We start from the raw sequence: 17,027 nt of genomic DNA on the forward strand, positions 1-17,027 counted from the left end.
TTGATATTCCACCTTGTCCAGTTATTAGAAACTTTTGATATAAATCAAATCGTCAAATATTAATCAAATCGTGCAAACAGGGCATTTGTTGGGGAGAGTCAAACCATCAGAAACTACTTTTCTGTCATCCAGTCCTGCGCAGTGCTGCTTTATGAACGGATTGGGAAAAACTGCAAGTAAAAAACAAGTGTTTATGTTTTTATATGACGTGTTAAAATTTTTAAATGAAACTTTAAATGTAGAGCTGCTGAGCACAACGATATTTAGGCTATATTGTATTACTTGCTCTTATGTCCTGAAACACAACACTTTTCTTTACTTAAGATAAAGATCAAGATCAAATTATATGCAACATCCTTAAGTTATTCTTTTAAATAAAGGGGAATTACCTATTGAGTGTCATATAGCCTAGGAAAAAGTGTATATGTTTTAGGTCTCTACAGAGCATTTGGGCTGAATGTTTAACGGCGTCTATCAAAACGAGGATGTTATAAATACATTTTAGACCGAGTTATTACCCGAGAATTTCTGTGCTTTTATATTATGGATGGTGCGCTGGGTCCCTCCATTAGTGGCAAAACCACTGAATGCATGATGCCAACAGTCAGTCGGAGAGTAGCCTAAACAAATGTAATAAATGAAAATAAATAGGCCTGTGCCTGTGGACATTTAATGTGCTGCTGTACAGTAACGTGTCATTTGTTTGTTTTGGTTGTCTTTATTTTAATCGTGATGATGCGATGGTGTGCTTTATCTGCCTGAATCCCACTGAACTGGGAAGGCTTTGTGACATTTGATTCGAGGGGACAATCTGGGGGCAGGTTTGCATAACGCACTGCAAGCTACTAGCCCGACAGTGGAAAAGCAACATGATTTTGGTTTCACTGCTTAACCTCCCAGTCGATTGGCCCGGCCTGGCCTGATAAAAGCCCTGGCTCGCACTGGCCTGAAAGTGGAAATGTGGCTATATAATTCCCACCCCCTACTCATAGCTTGGTACTGGACTTAGTTCTGGTCAGCCCATTGCAGACCTGTATTTTCTGTAAATAAGATTGTACTAGTGTTTTTTACTTTGTTATTTTTTTTTATTTTATTTTGTTTGCTTTTCTTCAGTGTATTTGTTTACTGTTACATGTTTATGTTGTCCTTTTTGTATATTTTTGAAATGTGTTTTACAATGTAGAAATAAAACATTAAAAAAGAAGATATTTTGAAGAATGTTAAAAACATGTAACCATAGACTTCCATAGTGTTTTGTTTTTTCACACTATAGAAGTCAATGGTTCCGAAAAGGTTTCCAACATTCTTCGAAATTGTCACGGTTTTGCAGGTTTGTGCGCTTTTCCGGAGTGTCTGTTTGATCACGTGAGTTTGTTTTGTTTTTGTTGTCCACGTGTATTTGTTTTGGTCATGTGCCATGACGGCACTCAGCTGGTTTGATTCGCTCGCCAGCTGAGGCTCATTATCGTGCCTATATATGGGCGACATTTTCTATGTTTCCTTGTCGGTTCGTTACATGTGCTTATGTGTGTGTTTGTATGTGCTCGGGACCATGAAGAGAGACCACTGGACCCTGTTCTCCTGTCTGATCCCTGCCCTGTTTTCTCCTGATCCTAGCACCACACTCATTTCTTGTATTTATTTTGACTGTGTCAAATAAATCCTTCACTTGGATCCCTTCTGAGTATTATTTGACTGTGACAGAAATATCTTTTTTTGTGTTCGACAGAATAAAGAAACCATTTGAAGTTGAATAAATAGTGTGTAAATGTTATTTTTTTGGGGTGAACTATCTTTTAAAATATATATTTTTCTCCACCAGTTTAAACTTCAGTAGATCACCATGATCATGTCTCCACACGGATAAATGTATTGAGTTGCTCCCATATGATTGGCTTATTAAATATTTGCATTAACAAGCATTTAAACAGTTGTACCTAATAAAGTGGCCAGCAAGTGTAGAATAGAAACAATATAGAAATACATTACCTTAAAAACAGGATGAACTGCAGGCAGCTGTCTGAACATGGCTATGCCAAAGACCTCAGAAATCAGATGCGTCCTGAGGAGATGAGTGACTGTCTGATGGACGTGAAAGTCTGAAGATCTCACCCAGATTTTGGCCAGCAACCAGTCATACTCATCGTCACTGGGAAGGAAGATGGGATTGTCCTCTCCTGGTTTCTGATGCAGCTATGTAAAAGAAATCATGATCATTTTCAGAACTCATCAGTAATAATTTTATTGACAATCATAGGTGGCATTGTTCTTAAAGGGAAAGTTCACTCAAAAATGAAATTTACCATAATCATTTATTCTCCCTGATGTAGTTTGAAAGCAGAATAAGATATTTTGAAAAATGGAAGTCAATGGGTGCATTCTTCAAAATATCTTCTTTTTGTGCTCAGCAGAAAAAAGAAAGTCGAATAGGTTTCAAACAAGTGAAGGGAGAGTGAATAATAACAGAATTTAATGACTGTAATAGTGCGTGTGAGTTTGTATTGTGCATGTGGGAGGCTTCCGTGTTTGTCGTAATCTTTTCACACCCTTTTATTAAAATCAATATGACTTCCCTCCATGACTTCCTTCCTTTTTTCCCTGCACGGACTTACTACATTTCAAAATATTTGCCATGTAGTGCGTTTATAGGCTGTAATTACTGGAGTTTCATAAAGGCAGCAAATCCTTGAATAAAAATGACCATGGTTTTATTATAGTAAATCTGTACTAACTGATTGCTTTTAGGTTTTTTGGCAAGCTGATTACCATTTATACTAGTTTCTCTACAAATACCATGATTATTTTGTGTTTACTCAAAAAAATCTGCATATTAAAATAATTTTTGAAGCATCATGTGATACTGAAGACTGGATGGCTGCAGAAAATATTTCATAATGGGTTTTATTTATTTATTCTTAATATTTATTTATTTATTTATTTATTTATTTATTTATTTATTTAAAAAATAAGTTCCAGACTGGCAGAAAAGTGCAAAATATGATGCCGTCAATCTAAACAAAAATGTAAGATAAGGTGGCAAAAACTGCCTCTGGCTGTTGTGTTTAAGCTGATTAAGCTGTGTAAAGAGTCAGTTTACTGCAATGCATTTAGATATACATAGATATAGAAATATATACATACAGTGTATCTGGAAAGTATTCATAGTGCTTTACTTTTTATGTTACAGCCTTATTCCGAAATGGATTGAATTAATTTATTTCCTTAAAATTTTACACACAATACCTTATAATGACAATGTGAAAAAAAAACGTTTTTTTGAAATTGTTGCAAATTTATTAAAAATAAAAAAGCTGAAAAATCACATGTACATCAGTATTCACAGCCTTTGCCGTAAAGCTCTAAATTGAACTCAGTACATTCTGTTTCCACTGATCATTCTTGAGATGTTTGAGCAGCTTAATTGGAGTTCACCGGTGGTAAATTCAGTTGATTGGACATGATTTGAAAAGACATACACCTGTCTATATAAGATCCCAGGGTTGACAGTGCATGTCAAAGCACAAACCAAGCATGAAGACAAAGGAATCGTCTGTAGACCTCTGAGATAGGATTGTCTCAAAGCACAAGGCTGAGAAAGGCTACAGAAAAAATTCTGCTGCTCTGAAAGTTCCAATGAGCACAGTGGACTCCATCATCCATAAGTGGAAGATGTTTGGATCCACCAGGACTCTTCCTAGAGCTGGCCGGCCATCTAAGCTGAATGATTGGGGAGGAAGGGCCTTAGTCAGGGAAGTGATCATTCTGAGGGGATCCGATGGTCACTTTGTCTGAGCTCCAGCGGTCTTCTGTGGCGAGAGGAGAACCTTACAGAAGGACAACCATCTGTGCAGCAATCCACTAATCAGGCCTGTATGGTCGAGTGGCCAGACGGAAGCCACTCCCTGCCTAGAATTTGCCAAAAGGCATCTGAAGGACTCTCAGACCATAAGAAGCAAAATTCCCTGGTCTGATGAGACTAAAATTGAACACTTTGAAGTAAATTCCAGGCGTTACATTTGGTGAAAACCAGGCACCGCTCACTAGCAGGCTAATACCATCCCTACAGTGAAGCATGGTGGTGGCAGCATCATGCTGTGGGGATGTTTTTCAGCAGCAGGAACTGGAAGATTAGTCAGGATAGAGGGAAAGATGAATGCAGCAATGTACAGAGACATCCTGAATGAAAACCTGCTTCAGAGTGCTCTTGATCTCACTGGAGACTGGAGAGACGGTTCATCTTCCAGCAGAACAAGGACCCAAAGCACACCGCCAAAATATCAATTGAGTGGCTTCACAACAACTCTGTAAATGTCCTTGAGTGGCCCAGCCAGAGCCCAGACCTAAATCCTATTGAACATCTCTGGAAAGATTTGAAAATGGCTGTACACTGTCGCTTCCCATCCAACCTGATAGAGCTTAAGAGGTCCTGCAAAGAGGAATACAGGTAGGCAAAAATTCCCACAGTTGTGCCAAGTTTGTAGCATCATATTTAAAAAGGCTTGAGGCTGTAAATACTGCCAAAGGTACATCAACAAAGTTTTATGCAAAGACCCTTAATACTTGTGCACATGTGATTTTTCAGGTTTTTATTTTTTTATAAATTTGCAACAATTTCAAAAAAATTCACATTTACACTATTTTTCACATTGTCATTATGGGGTATTGTGTGTGGAATTTTGAAGAAATCAATGAAATTATTCTATTTTGGAATAAGACTGTAGCATAAAGAAAATATTTCATGAATCATACTTTCAGGATGCACTATATGTGCTTGTTTTCTTTTTATAGTTTTTTTTGTTTTGTTTTTTGTTTTGTGCCTAGATCAGATACCTGGATGGCAATCGGCATTATTTTGTTCTGACTGTTCTTATATAGCAGACACATGGGTGCCGCCAAGTACTGAAGGGTGCAAGGGTCTGTAGAATTGGCGGTGACACCATCCATTATCTCATAGTCAGCAATAAAGATGTTTCCTTCCTGTAAAAGGAAGACACAGCGTTTGCAAAACCATCCCAATTATGGAATAGTGAAACTGCCACTTTGTAAGGCAAGTTTATTTATACAGCACATTTCATACATAATGGTAAATCAAAGTGCTTTACATAAACAAGAATAAAAAAAACAGGAAACTAAAAATGATTAAATGAATTAAAAATGATTAAAAACAGATTGTGTGGCACGTCTTGCATACCTTGAGCTCCTCTTCCAGTGTGAGACCCCTCTCCAGACTGTCTTCCACAATGTTATGTGTGACTGGAAACTTGTCAGGAATTTCAGTGCATTTTTTGATGACCACTGGATTACAGCCGTTTAAGTATTGATATCCAAACATGAAGTCTTCTTTCCAGTGCTCCATCACATATTCTGAAAAGCAGAAACACACACAGCCAAATAAAAGCACGTTTCTGGTTAGCATATATCTAAAGCTTTAGCTAACGTTAGTGTGCGCTAAATTTGGGGACCAATTCAAACTATTAAAGAGCAAATTTACACCAAAATGAATATTCTGTCATCATTTACAGGGAAAATAGGGTATTTTAAAGAATGTTGGAAACTTTCAAAGATTGACTTTCTTAGTATTTGTTTTCTCTACAATGGAAGTGAGTGGTTACAGGCTTCTAATGTTCTTTAATTAGCTTCCAATGTAGATGTTGTATTTGCCACCGAATCATTGACTTCTGTAGTAGGAAAAACACATACTAGGAAGTCAAAGGTTACCAGTTTCCAGCATTCTTCAAACTATCTACTTTTGAGTTCAAAAAGGGGTGAAAACATGATGAAAGACTTTCATTTTGAGCACCTGCTTCGAATGTTATCACTTGATTGAATGGGTGTTTTCAGTGTTTATCAGCTGATAGATATGGGCCAGTAGGGGCCACTGTGCCAACTGGTAGGCTCAGAAGGCTGTAATCATCCATCCACATGGTTATTCAGCTATACTAGAGAAGACTCTAGATCTGTTTTATATTACTGTGATGGTTGGGTTTAGGGTTAGGGTAGGGGTAGACGTTAATAAAATACAATTAATGAGACATTTATCAAATAATATAAATAAATCTCGTTAACTTCCGGACGCAGCTGCATGTGAACTATAGCTGATTAACCATGTGGATGGATGATAACCACCTTCTGAGCCACAGTGGCCCCTACTGGCCCATATCTATCAGCTGATAACACCTATTCAGTCGAGGGATAACATTCAAATAGGCTGGTTTTGGGTGAACTATTCCTTTAGCTAATTATTAGGTACAACCTTTGTTGCACATTAAACACACGTTTAATTTGCTGCTTATTAATAGTTAGTAGTGTCATTAGTTTAGGATGAAATTGTTATGCAGCATAAGACAAAAAGTCAATAATATTTGGCTTATAATCACGTAGTTCAGAGGTCACCCAAATTTGTTGCTGGAGGGCCGGTGTCCTGGAGATTTTAGCTCCAACCCTAATTAAACACACCTGAACAAGCTAATCAAGGCCTTACTAGGTATACTTGAATCATCCAGGCAGGTGTGTTGAGGCAAGTTGGAGCTAAATCCGGCAGAGACATTGGCCCTCCAGGACCGAGATTGGTGACCCCTGACGTAGTTGATAAGAACTGGTTCCCAAAAGTGTTATCTTAAGCTTATTTGTTATTTCATTACAAATTAGAACAAATATGGAGTAAACTAAACACATCTAATACATTTTATGTGTAATCAAATTGTAATATTCCATATATTGTACAGGGTGTGTTGGAAAAGGATTATTGCAAGGGCGTAGGTTTGCACTAGACATTGGTGGGGACGGGTGAATCAAATAACACCCCCCCTCTCTCATTCCCCCAAGAATAAACAAGATTTATACATACAATTGAAGTCAGAATTATGAGCCCACTTGAATGATAAGCCCCCTGTTTATTTCTTTCCCAATTTCTGTGTACTGGAGAGAAGGTTTTCTCAACACATTTCTAGACATAATAGCTTTAATAACTCATCTCTAATAACTGATTTATTTTATCTTTGCCATAATGACAGTGAACAATATTTGACTAGATATTTTTCAAGACATTTCCATACAGCTTAAATTGAAATTTAAAGGCTTAGCTAGGTTAGGAAGGTAACCTAGGCAAGCTAGGTTAATTAGGCAAGTTATTGTGTAATGATGGTTTGTTCTGTAGACTATCGAAAAATAAATAGCTTAAAGGGGCTAATCATTTTGATCTTAAAATGGCTTTAAAAAATTTAAAACTGACAATAAATACTTAATCATAAATACTATTTATTAAGTTTCAGAACTGTAGCCAAGGGGTGTTTAGGTGGTCCGAAAGACCAAAAGTTGAATTATTATTATTATTAATACTATTATTATTATTATTGAATTGTTCTAATTATTCAAATGACCAAATTCTGACTGAGAAAAGTTAAATGTGCTGCTTGTATCTGAATGCAGCCACAGCCTCTTACATGACAGCAAGTAAAGGCACAGCCAATCAAGATGTCCATATGCGTTTTGGTGGCGAGAGGACTCAATGAGAGAATGTGATTTAATATTTTACAGTCTATGCATTTAATTCTCTCTGCTTGTCTAGGTTAATATTGATAGCGCAACTTTTTTTTAAAAGTGGATTAAATTATTGGTGGGGACATTGCAATGGTAGGTGGATATTGGTCGGGCGCGTCCCCTCTATCCACCCTACGCCCATGGATAATTGTGTATGCTCAATTCTTAACTAAAATACTCATAAAGATCTGCTACAGGTGTATGCTGGCAGTTCCAACCTGATATTGTGTTCTTAATTCTCACAAATATCCGCTCAAAGTCTGCGAAATCTCCCCATGAGGACTGGAACATGTGCATGAACTGGTTCACATACAGATTCTCGATCCTAAGGAATAAAGTATAGCAAAATAAGCAAACAGAAGTTGTGACATATTGACATATTATGTTGCATAACAAATAAATGAAGATATCTGGTACATTACAGTGAAGTGGTGAGCGAGTAAATTCTTACGGTATGTCACTAATTAGAACATTAGAACATTGCATTTTACATTTAGTCATTTGGCAGATGCCTTTGTGCAATGCGACTTACAATTGAGGAGACATTCAGCTATTGAACAAGATGCAGTACACACAGGAAGTTATACAAAGTAACTGTTAGTGGTCAGAGAATTAGGCGCTAGATCAGGGGTCGGCAACCCAAAATGTTGAAAGAGCCATATTGGACCAAAAAAAACAAAAAACAAATATGTTTGGAGCCGCAAAAAGTGTAAAGTCTTATATAAGCCTTATAATGAAGGAAACACATGCTGTATGTGTATATTGTTGTAAAAAAAAATACATGAGTGAAAAGAAGAGAGAACCCAGTCCAGGAGACTCGAAACAAGCAGAATTCCTTTATTGAGACGTGTTGGTTAATCTGCAGTCATACAGCGTCTTCAAGGTGTCCAATGTGTCTACAAGAGCCTAGGTCTGCAGTCTGCAAGTTCTTTCACAAGTCTCTCACAAGTCTCACACAAGTCTGAATTAGTCTGAATTAAGACAAAGATTTCATGGCTATATTGTGTTCTTAGGAGGAGGGGATATGGCTAAACAAAGCATGCAAATTAAGGGTTGTGGTCGGCAGGGTAAACTGCTTCTCAGGTCTAATCTCATCATGTTCTGGAGACAGAAACCGCCTGACCATTTGATCGAAAAGAGAAAACAATAGACACCCCATGCTGTGAAACTGACAATTTGCATTACTTTGGCTTAGCCTGTAATCAGAAAGATAAAGGTTAAATGTCCCTCCTAGCTGGGATGTTAATGAAATTATATAATTAAAAACCAGAGAATATACCTTTTCAGTTATACGTAGATTATTGTTCATTTGGAATTAGTTGATAGATATTTATATTTCCACAGTTCCCCCTTTGAGAGTTATTTAAAAACTCTCACAAAAAATATATAAATTTGTAAGCTTTCCTAAAACCATTCAATGGCTTCTGTTTGATAACAGAAGCCCCATCTTCTAGTCATGTAACTTGAAAAGTTACAGGCACATTTAAACTTATTCTGTGTCATTTCAATATCTACATAGATGTAAGTGTAGATTTCTAAAACTGTTCACACGTTTATGACAATCAGTTGTAATGTCATAAATCCTACATGATGACACAAAAATCATGTAGTTAAACTGCAGATCTTCTGAAAGTCCATGGCTTGTGAATAGTGTTCAGTCTTTTGTGAGGTGTGTTTCTTGTGGTTCTTCTCCAGCACAAAGTTGATCTGATGACTTCCTGTCATTTATGGATCTCCGTAGTGATGCTCTGGTTCAGAGTGTTTCTGAGAAGATGCAGTGTTTGTGTTTACCTGCACACAAGAAAACAAGGAAACAGCAGACCAGCAGTATTCATGCATAGACTTGTATGATCATACAGTTCATGTGTCTAGTTATTCAGGTGATTGTATAGTGGTTGTGTTAAGTTGGTGATCGTATAGTGTTGTGTATTTTCTGTCTCCTAATCTTAAAGTTATGACACCTATAAAACAGTGAGGTGAGGATAAATGGGGAAAAAGGGAGTCTTCACCACAGGGTGCGGCCCCTGAAGCCTGTTGCTTTCAGTTCTGCCCTGGGCTCCTCACTGGTTTGTGTGTCCTGTTCTGTCCCTGAGTGTGGTGGGCAAACTTTAAAATGTGTGACACAAACTATCATTCAATAAATATCAGTCCTATCAGACATCATAACATTGAATAGGTAGTGATTGAAAATATGTGTTAAACACATTCAAGGCTGTAAGTGGACTTAAGCAGAGTTCCCTAATACAAAGGAAGAAGTTTCCTTTGTGTCTTTTTACAAAGAGTCTTTCATCTTAATTGTAAATGAACTGGGACATTAAGCACTTACAGCCAAAAAATGGTTAGCATCTTTGTGGACAGCTCAATGGATTTAGTGATGAGGGGAGGGGTATGTTAAGGGCATTTAGCAAACTGTTCAGAAGTTGATTTACCCTGTTCATCTCTTTAAAATTCTTTTTATTCTTTCTACACTCCCTCATCCAATGTCCTTTTTTACCACAGTAATGACAACAGATATTTTTCCTAAGACATTTGTGATTTGATGTCTTTTCTGTGTTGACCTTAGTGGCGGCTGCTTCAAATCTGACTCTGTCTTTGATATAAGAGTCTCTTTCCCACAAAGCTAAACTGTTCATATTATTTCTGAGAGTGGTGGAAGACCAGGTGATGTTAAGAAATGGCAAAGCTTTTCTGTATTCAGCTGCAAGGCCATCTGACCAGATGCGGACTAGGGGTCCTTTATCATTTAGCACACTGTTCGAATTATCAGCTAATCCACTGTAAGTTATGGCGGATTGACAAAATCTCTCAGTGAATTCATTCACAGATTCATTTTTCCTTTGCACACAACAAGTCACTTTTGACCAGTCGATCTTTGGGCCAACAATGTTCTTTAGAGCTTTCAAAACACCCTCTCTCAAATCATCCTTACTGGCATGTTGTAATTTAGAGGTCACAGTATGCTCAAAACTGTTGAATTCAGATTCAGTGAGAATTTGAGACATTAGCTGGGTGACTTCTGTTAATGACATGTCATAAAGACGCATTTTGCTGTTTAGTGCTCTGCTAAACTCTGAAAAATTTGTGCGTGCTGATGGCAAGCTTTGAGACAGTCTGTCTATTTCTCTAGGTCCTAGTGTTCTGGAAACTGTTTGAATTTGAACAACAGAAGTGTTGTTGTGTGAACTCTCAGTTCTCTTAGATCTTCTGGCACCACAAACCTCTACTGAGCCTATAGGTAAATCGCTATCTGACTGGATGGAAATGTCTGTTTCAGAGACAATTTGTAAGTCAGGATGCTTATTATCAGGCTGACTAACCTCCTCAATGTCAATTTTTGATTTCTTTAGGTTCAGTTGTTTTGTTAATGAGGTTATCTTAGCATGAAGCTCTTGGATCTGTTTTTCTAATTCTGATTTAGCTTGAGCTTGTTGTTTAGCTCGAGATAAATTGAATTCTCTGTAGCAGCAGATGATGCCTTTAACATTGTTTTTGCGAATGCATGCATCAAGCACTTTCTTGCATTCTTCTAATGTCCAAACATCATCTGGGTCAATGCTAAATTTCTTTGTCAAATTTAGTCTGACTGACTCTGTTATTGAGTCCATGTGCTGTCGTAGCAGCGATTTGAAATCCTGATCTGACAATAAAGGAGTTTTTAAACTACCATTTTCAGTTGTAGTGATCAGTCTTGTATTCTGTCTGAACATTTTGTGAGCTTATTATCACAAAGTAAAAATACTAAAACTTTTCAGATGAAAGTGTAGTAATTTCTTTTCTGGCGAAACAGAGGGTAACAATATTAGCACATGTTGCTAAAACTTCCTGCCTGAACAAGATATAACATCAGTTAGCTTGTATAGCTAAACTTAAACTTCTCTGGTTGAACAGAGGGAAAACGAAATAAAAGAAAAGAAAATAGCGCATAAGGCTTAACTTCTCTAAAGAGAGGATAACTTTTTAAAAGAAAATAGCACGTAAGGCTTTACTTCTCTGTCTGAACAGAGGATAAACTGTTACTTCTCTATTGAAATAGAGGATAACTTTTTGTTAAACAAACCCTGCAGCTGTTTGTTAACTTTTCTCTGATGGAGCAGAGAATAACCATGTGTATAGACTGGTCTGTATGGTTCTTTTTAAAGAGTGAAACTCACCAAATCGAGGTTGAGCTGAAAAGATTCAGTCTGGAGTGATCTGATCTTTGTATTCAGGTCTTCAATGTTCATCAGGGTTGCAGTCAGCAAATAGTTGAGAATTTGTGACGTCCGCTGAGTGACTTCAAATTGCCGTTGAACTGAAGATTCCGTCTGAAGAAGTTTCCTTGATCTTGAAGGTTCAAGTTGAATTTCAGGTAGATTTCAGTCTTTTGTAGCAAATTGTACATGAGTACATGAGTGAAAAGAAGAGAGAACCCAGTCCAGGAGACTCGAAACAAGCAGAATTCCTTTATTGAGACGTGTTGGTTAATCTGCAGTCATACAGCGTCTTCAAGGTGTCCAATGTGTCTACAAGAGCCTACTAGAGGTCTGCAGTCTGCAAGTTCTTTCACAAGTCTCTCACAAGTCTCACACAAGTCTGAATTAGTTTGAATTAAGACAAAGATTTCATGGCTATATTGTGTTCTTAGGAGGAGGGGATATGGCTAAACAAAGCATGCAAATTAAGGGTTGTGGTCGGCAGGGTAAACTGCGTCTCAGGTCTAATCTCATCATGTTCTGGAGACAGAAACCGCCTGACCATTTGATCGAAAAGAGAAAACAATAGACACCCCATGCTGTGAAACTGACAATTTGCATTACTTTGGCTTAGCCTGTAATCAGAAAGATAAAGGTTAAATGTCCCTCCTAGCTGGGATGTTAATGAAATTATATAATTAAAAACCAGAGAATATAACTTTTCAGTTATACGTAGATTATTGTTCATTTGGAATTAGTTGATAGATATTTATATTTCCACAATATATAGTAGCTATATTAGCCTACTATAAAAATGACTAAGTTGGCTACAAATACATAATGAGCCTTCATGATTAAATAGCCACTGAAATCAAGTGGTTGGTCACCATCTGTGAACGGCTTTCCATGCTTTATTATCTCCCGGTTTGTTTACAACAGCCACCTGCCTGGCATCCCGCCCTGCTGATAGAAACCTGTGTCGCAGGCTATGACGCAAATCTTCGTTGACAGAAATGTTGAAATTAAATATTAACACTACACACTTTTACAGCATTTGAAAACGTTAAAAATGTTTGTCCTCCTATAGAAATCATATTAAAACAAAAATATATACTAACCTTCCCCATCTTTTTGAACATTTTTGAAAAAGCTTCAGGGAGCCACAAGGGCAGCGCTAAAGAGCCGCATGCGGCTCTAGAGCCGCGGGTTGCTGACCCCTGCGCTAGATTAAAGGGGAGTGTTTTTTTTTGTAGAGAGAAGAGTGAAGTGTGTTTCTACAGGTGGTTTGTCAAGTCCACTCACCTGTGTAAAGCACACTGTATAAATGCATAGTAGAAATTTTTATTTACTTTTTTTGTTTACATTTTTTTATTAAAAACATTACTCTAAAAGAATATACTTAAGTGCAAACTGCATGGAAAGTTTTGACTTAATTTGAGAATTTTTGCAATAAATTGAAAATGTATTATAGTGGAATTTTACATTACAAACTTATCTGATTTACTTAAGTGTTTAAATCAGGGCTCTGCATATTTTAGTTCCAATTAAACACACTTGAACCAGCTAATCAAGCTCTTTCTAGGTATGCTATAAAGCTCCAGGCAGGTGTGTTGAAAGAAGTTGAAGCTAAACTATGCAGAACACCGGCCCTCCAGAACCAGGACCAAGTTTGGACACCCCTGGTTTAAAGGCAAGGCAAAGCAAGGCAAGTTTATTTATATAGCAGATTTCATACACAGTGGCAATTTAAAGTACTTTACATAAGCAAGAATAAATGAGACAAATATAAAAAAATAAAATCAAATAATAAAATGGATGAGATCCTATGGTGCCCAAACCAGACCCCCTCCAGCCGATGGCTGCACTTTGAAATTCTGTCCATAAAAATTATGAACAAAATTGGTGACAAAGGGCAGCCCTGCCGGAGTCCAACATGCACTGGAAACAAGTCTGACTTATTGCCTGCAATGCGAACTAAACTCCTACTCTGTTCATACAGGGACGAGACAGCCCTTAACAGAGCGCCTCTGACCCCAGTCCCAGAACACCCTCCACAGAATGCCTTGAGGGACACGGTCGAAATGCCTTCTCTAAGTCCACAAAACACATGTGGACTGATTGGGCATACTACCATGAACCCTCGAGCACCCTGGTGAGGGTATAGACAAATCATAATTAAAATAACTAAAAACATACAATGCTAAGCATAATTCTAAACATTTTCAGTGACTAAAAAAATATTTTATTGAATATATGTGTTTACTTTATTTATTATCCACAAGTGTAAATTTACCTTAATCTTCACCACACAACCACGTCAGCGTTCACATCACGCATATCACAGAAAAAACAGGCAACACAAATACATTCAATATCATCACATAAATCACATTAAAAAGCTCAGTTTAATAAATCTGTTTTGTTCAAATGCATCAAAATATATAATATCCATGTTCACTGAGAAATGGATAAAATATAAATTTGTATAGGGTGTACTCATACTGTATGCCGAGCATTGTATGTACTTTGATATTTTTATTTGAAACGTGAATAAAGTGTAATGCCACTGACAAGTGTTTATGCTAAACTAGGATATATTTAAACAATTTTAACTGAAACTTAAAGATAATGAATTTAAATAAATGAAAAGCTGAATAGTTAAAATGATAATGAAGAACATGCACTGATAATGTTTCATTAAAAGGACAGTTCACCCAAAAAGTTTATATCTGTCATAATTTACCATTTTTATGTGTTTTAAACCTTATGCGTTTCTTCTGTTAAACAAACAAACAAAACAAAAAAGCTTTTGAAAAAAAGGTGCCATTGACTTTCACAGAAAGTTTTTCCTACTGTGGATGTCAATGGTTGCTGGTTTCTAACATTCTACTTTTACGTTCAACAGAAAAAATGATGATGATAATGACTTTGAATCACTTGAGGGTGATTAAATAGTGTGTACATTTAAATTTTTTGGGTGAACTATCACTTCAACCTAGGCCAGAAATTAAAAAACATTTTTGGTAACACTTTATTTTGATGGTCCATTTGAGTATTAGTAGACTGTCTGCTTAATATCTGTTGATACTGCTCCTTCAACAGATATTTAACTTACTATAAGAAACTTAGCAAGTACATGTTGACTTACACCAACCCTACTACTATAAGTACAGCCTACTTATAATCTAATGAGAATTAGTTGGCATGTAGATGCAATGTAACTTAATTCAACAAACGGACCAACAAATGCAGTGTGACCAATTATTTAAATCTTGACAAAATGTTAGACCTGGTTTTATGGACAGGATAGGGCATAGTTCATTTAGGACTTTTAAGTCATTTATTTTTTTACATTGCTGACGCGCATCTGGAGATAAAACAAACAGACTAAAGTAATTTAGGATCAATCAGTGCAAGTTTCTTTCAGTTAAAACAGGTCTGACTTATATTTTAGTCTGGGACTAAATTTAAGCCTTGTCTGTGAAACTGGGGGAATGATTCTTAATAAGTAACTATTTTAATTTAACACGAAAAATACACATTTAAAGGTGTACTTGAGTGTATTAAGAAACATTGTCATGAAAGCGCACTCTTTAAATTCTTTAACATTATATTATAATGTGTTCATGCTGTCCCAACACGAATCGATTAAGTTGACTTAACACTTTTAACAAATTTATGTGGATTGAACATAGAAAAATTAAGTTGTCCCAATGAAATCTCAAGAATTGTGTTGATTCAGCTCATTTAAATAAGTAGTTTGAACAGATAAAAAAAAATGTTTTTGAGTGAATGTTTTAAATCTTCTTCTGATGATCTGACTGTCAACGTGCTTGCAGATCTGAATGGTCAACACGTACATGACTGAGAAAAACACTTCTCAAAACTATTTATATCAACGGCACAATCTACTGAATTTCCCCCTTTTAACAGTCACGCTCTTACTTTAGTCCACACCAACAATGTTCATCAAGCCCTTGCAAATGAATAATACCGCAAAAACAATGCATGCTTGTGTTTGGAGCTTGTTCATAGAGATGCATGCAAACAGAGGTCTGAGAGAAGCATGCAAATGCGCATAAATACAAACAGATGGGCTCTTTATGGAAATAATGCAGAGTAATGAGATACGTGCAGAATCGCCAGACAAAGAGGATCTTACGCTTTGCTGTAGTTAAGCACAAAGTCCACTCCTTTCTCGCTGTCAAACTGAATGTCCCGTGGAAGCTCTTTATGGGCTTTGCAGTCGATACTCATCGGGAAGCCAGGATGCCATTCTTTCCATCTTTAACATGAAGCACAACATCACGTTACAAATTATATATAACATTTCACTTACAACAGCAAAAAAACTCTATAAATCTGATCTATGGCATTCATTAATTTTTCTTCGTCTCAGTCCCCTTATTCATCAGGGGTGGCCACGGCGGAATGAACTGCAACCTTATACAGCGTATGTTTTACATGGGATGACCTTGCAGCTGCAACCCAGTACTGAGAAACACACTCATTCACACACACACTATACATCATTCACAACACTACAGACAATTTAGCTTATTCAATTTACCTATAGCGCATGTCTTTGGACTTGTGGGGAAAACCAGAGCTCTCAGAGGAAACCCAAGCAAACACTGGAAGAACATGCAAACTCCACAAAGAAATGCCCACTGACCCAGCTGGGGCTTGAACCAGCGACCTTCTTGCTGTGAGGCGACAATGCTAACCGCTGACCCACCATGTCACTCCTCTGATAAATGGCAATACATGCAATTTACATATATGACACTCTAAAAAAGCGATTATTTACTTTACTTTAAAAAAGTGAGTAAACCTGTTGCCTTAAAAGCGGCAAGTTGAAGTAAATCCATTGTAACTTCAAACTATTAAGTTGATTTAACTATAACTTTAAAATTCTGCATATACTTAATTTACAAAGGGCAAACCGATGGCCTGTAGGTAGTGCTGTCGCCTCACAGCAAGAAGGTTGCTGGTTCAAGCCTTGGCTGGGTCAGTTGGCATTTCTGTGTGGAGTTTGCATGTTCTCCCCGCATTCACGTAGGTTTCCACCGGGTGCTCCGGTTTCCCCCACAGTCCAAAGACATGCGGTACAGGTGAATTGGGTGAGCTAAATTGTCAATAGTGTATGAGTGTGAATAAGTGTGTGCGGATGTTTCCCAGTGATGGATTGCTACTGGAAGGACATCTGCTGCGTAAAACATATGCTGGATAAGTTAGCACTTCATTTCGCTGTGGCAACCCCAGATTAATAAAGGGACTAAGTTGAAAAGAAAATTAATGAGTTAATTTACATAA

General features: G+C 37.1%; 2 protein-coding genes across 5 annotated transcripts in view; both read right to left on the reverse strand.

Annotated features, from left to right (window-relative positions):
* Positions 1-17,027, reverse strand: part of vdac2 (voltage-dependent anion channel 2) — a 732,443-nt gene that overhangs the window by 428,942 nt on the left and 286,474 nt on the right. The window lies entirely within an intron of this gene.
* Positions 1-17,027, reverse strand: part of alox5a (arachidonate 5-lipoxygenase a) — a 47,475-nt gene that overhangs the window by 12,486 nt on the left and 17,962 nt on the right. For all 4 annotated transcript variants that reach the window (XR_015505319.1, XR_015505318.1, XR_015505320.1 and 1 more), the window contains 5 exon segments: positions 15,874-15,996; positions 7,758-7,864; positions 5,192-5,364; positions 4,831-4,977; positions 1,990-2,193 (listed from right to left, as the gene is read on the reverse strand). Coding sequence is in view for 1 of the 4 variants with exons in the window: in NM_001303262.2 (NP_001290191.2) it covers positions 1,990-2,193; positions 4,831-4,977; positions 5,192-5,364; positions 7,758-7,864; positions 15,874-15,996 (754 nt within the window). In the remaining 3 variants the exon portion in view is untranslated.

The sequence above is a fragment of the Danio rerio genome, chromosome 13 (assembly GCF_052040795.2).
Source record: "Danio rerio strain M-AB ecotype USA chromosome 13, GRCz13ab, whole genome shotgun sequence".
Classification (NCBI taxonomy): Eukaryota; Metazoa; Chordata; class Actinopteri; order Cypriniformes; family Danionidae; genus Danio; species Danio rerio.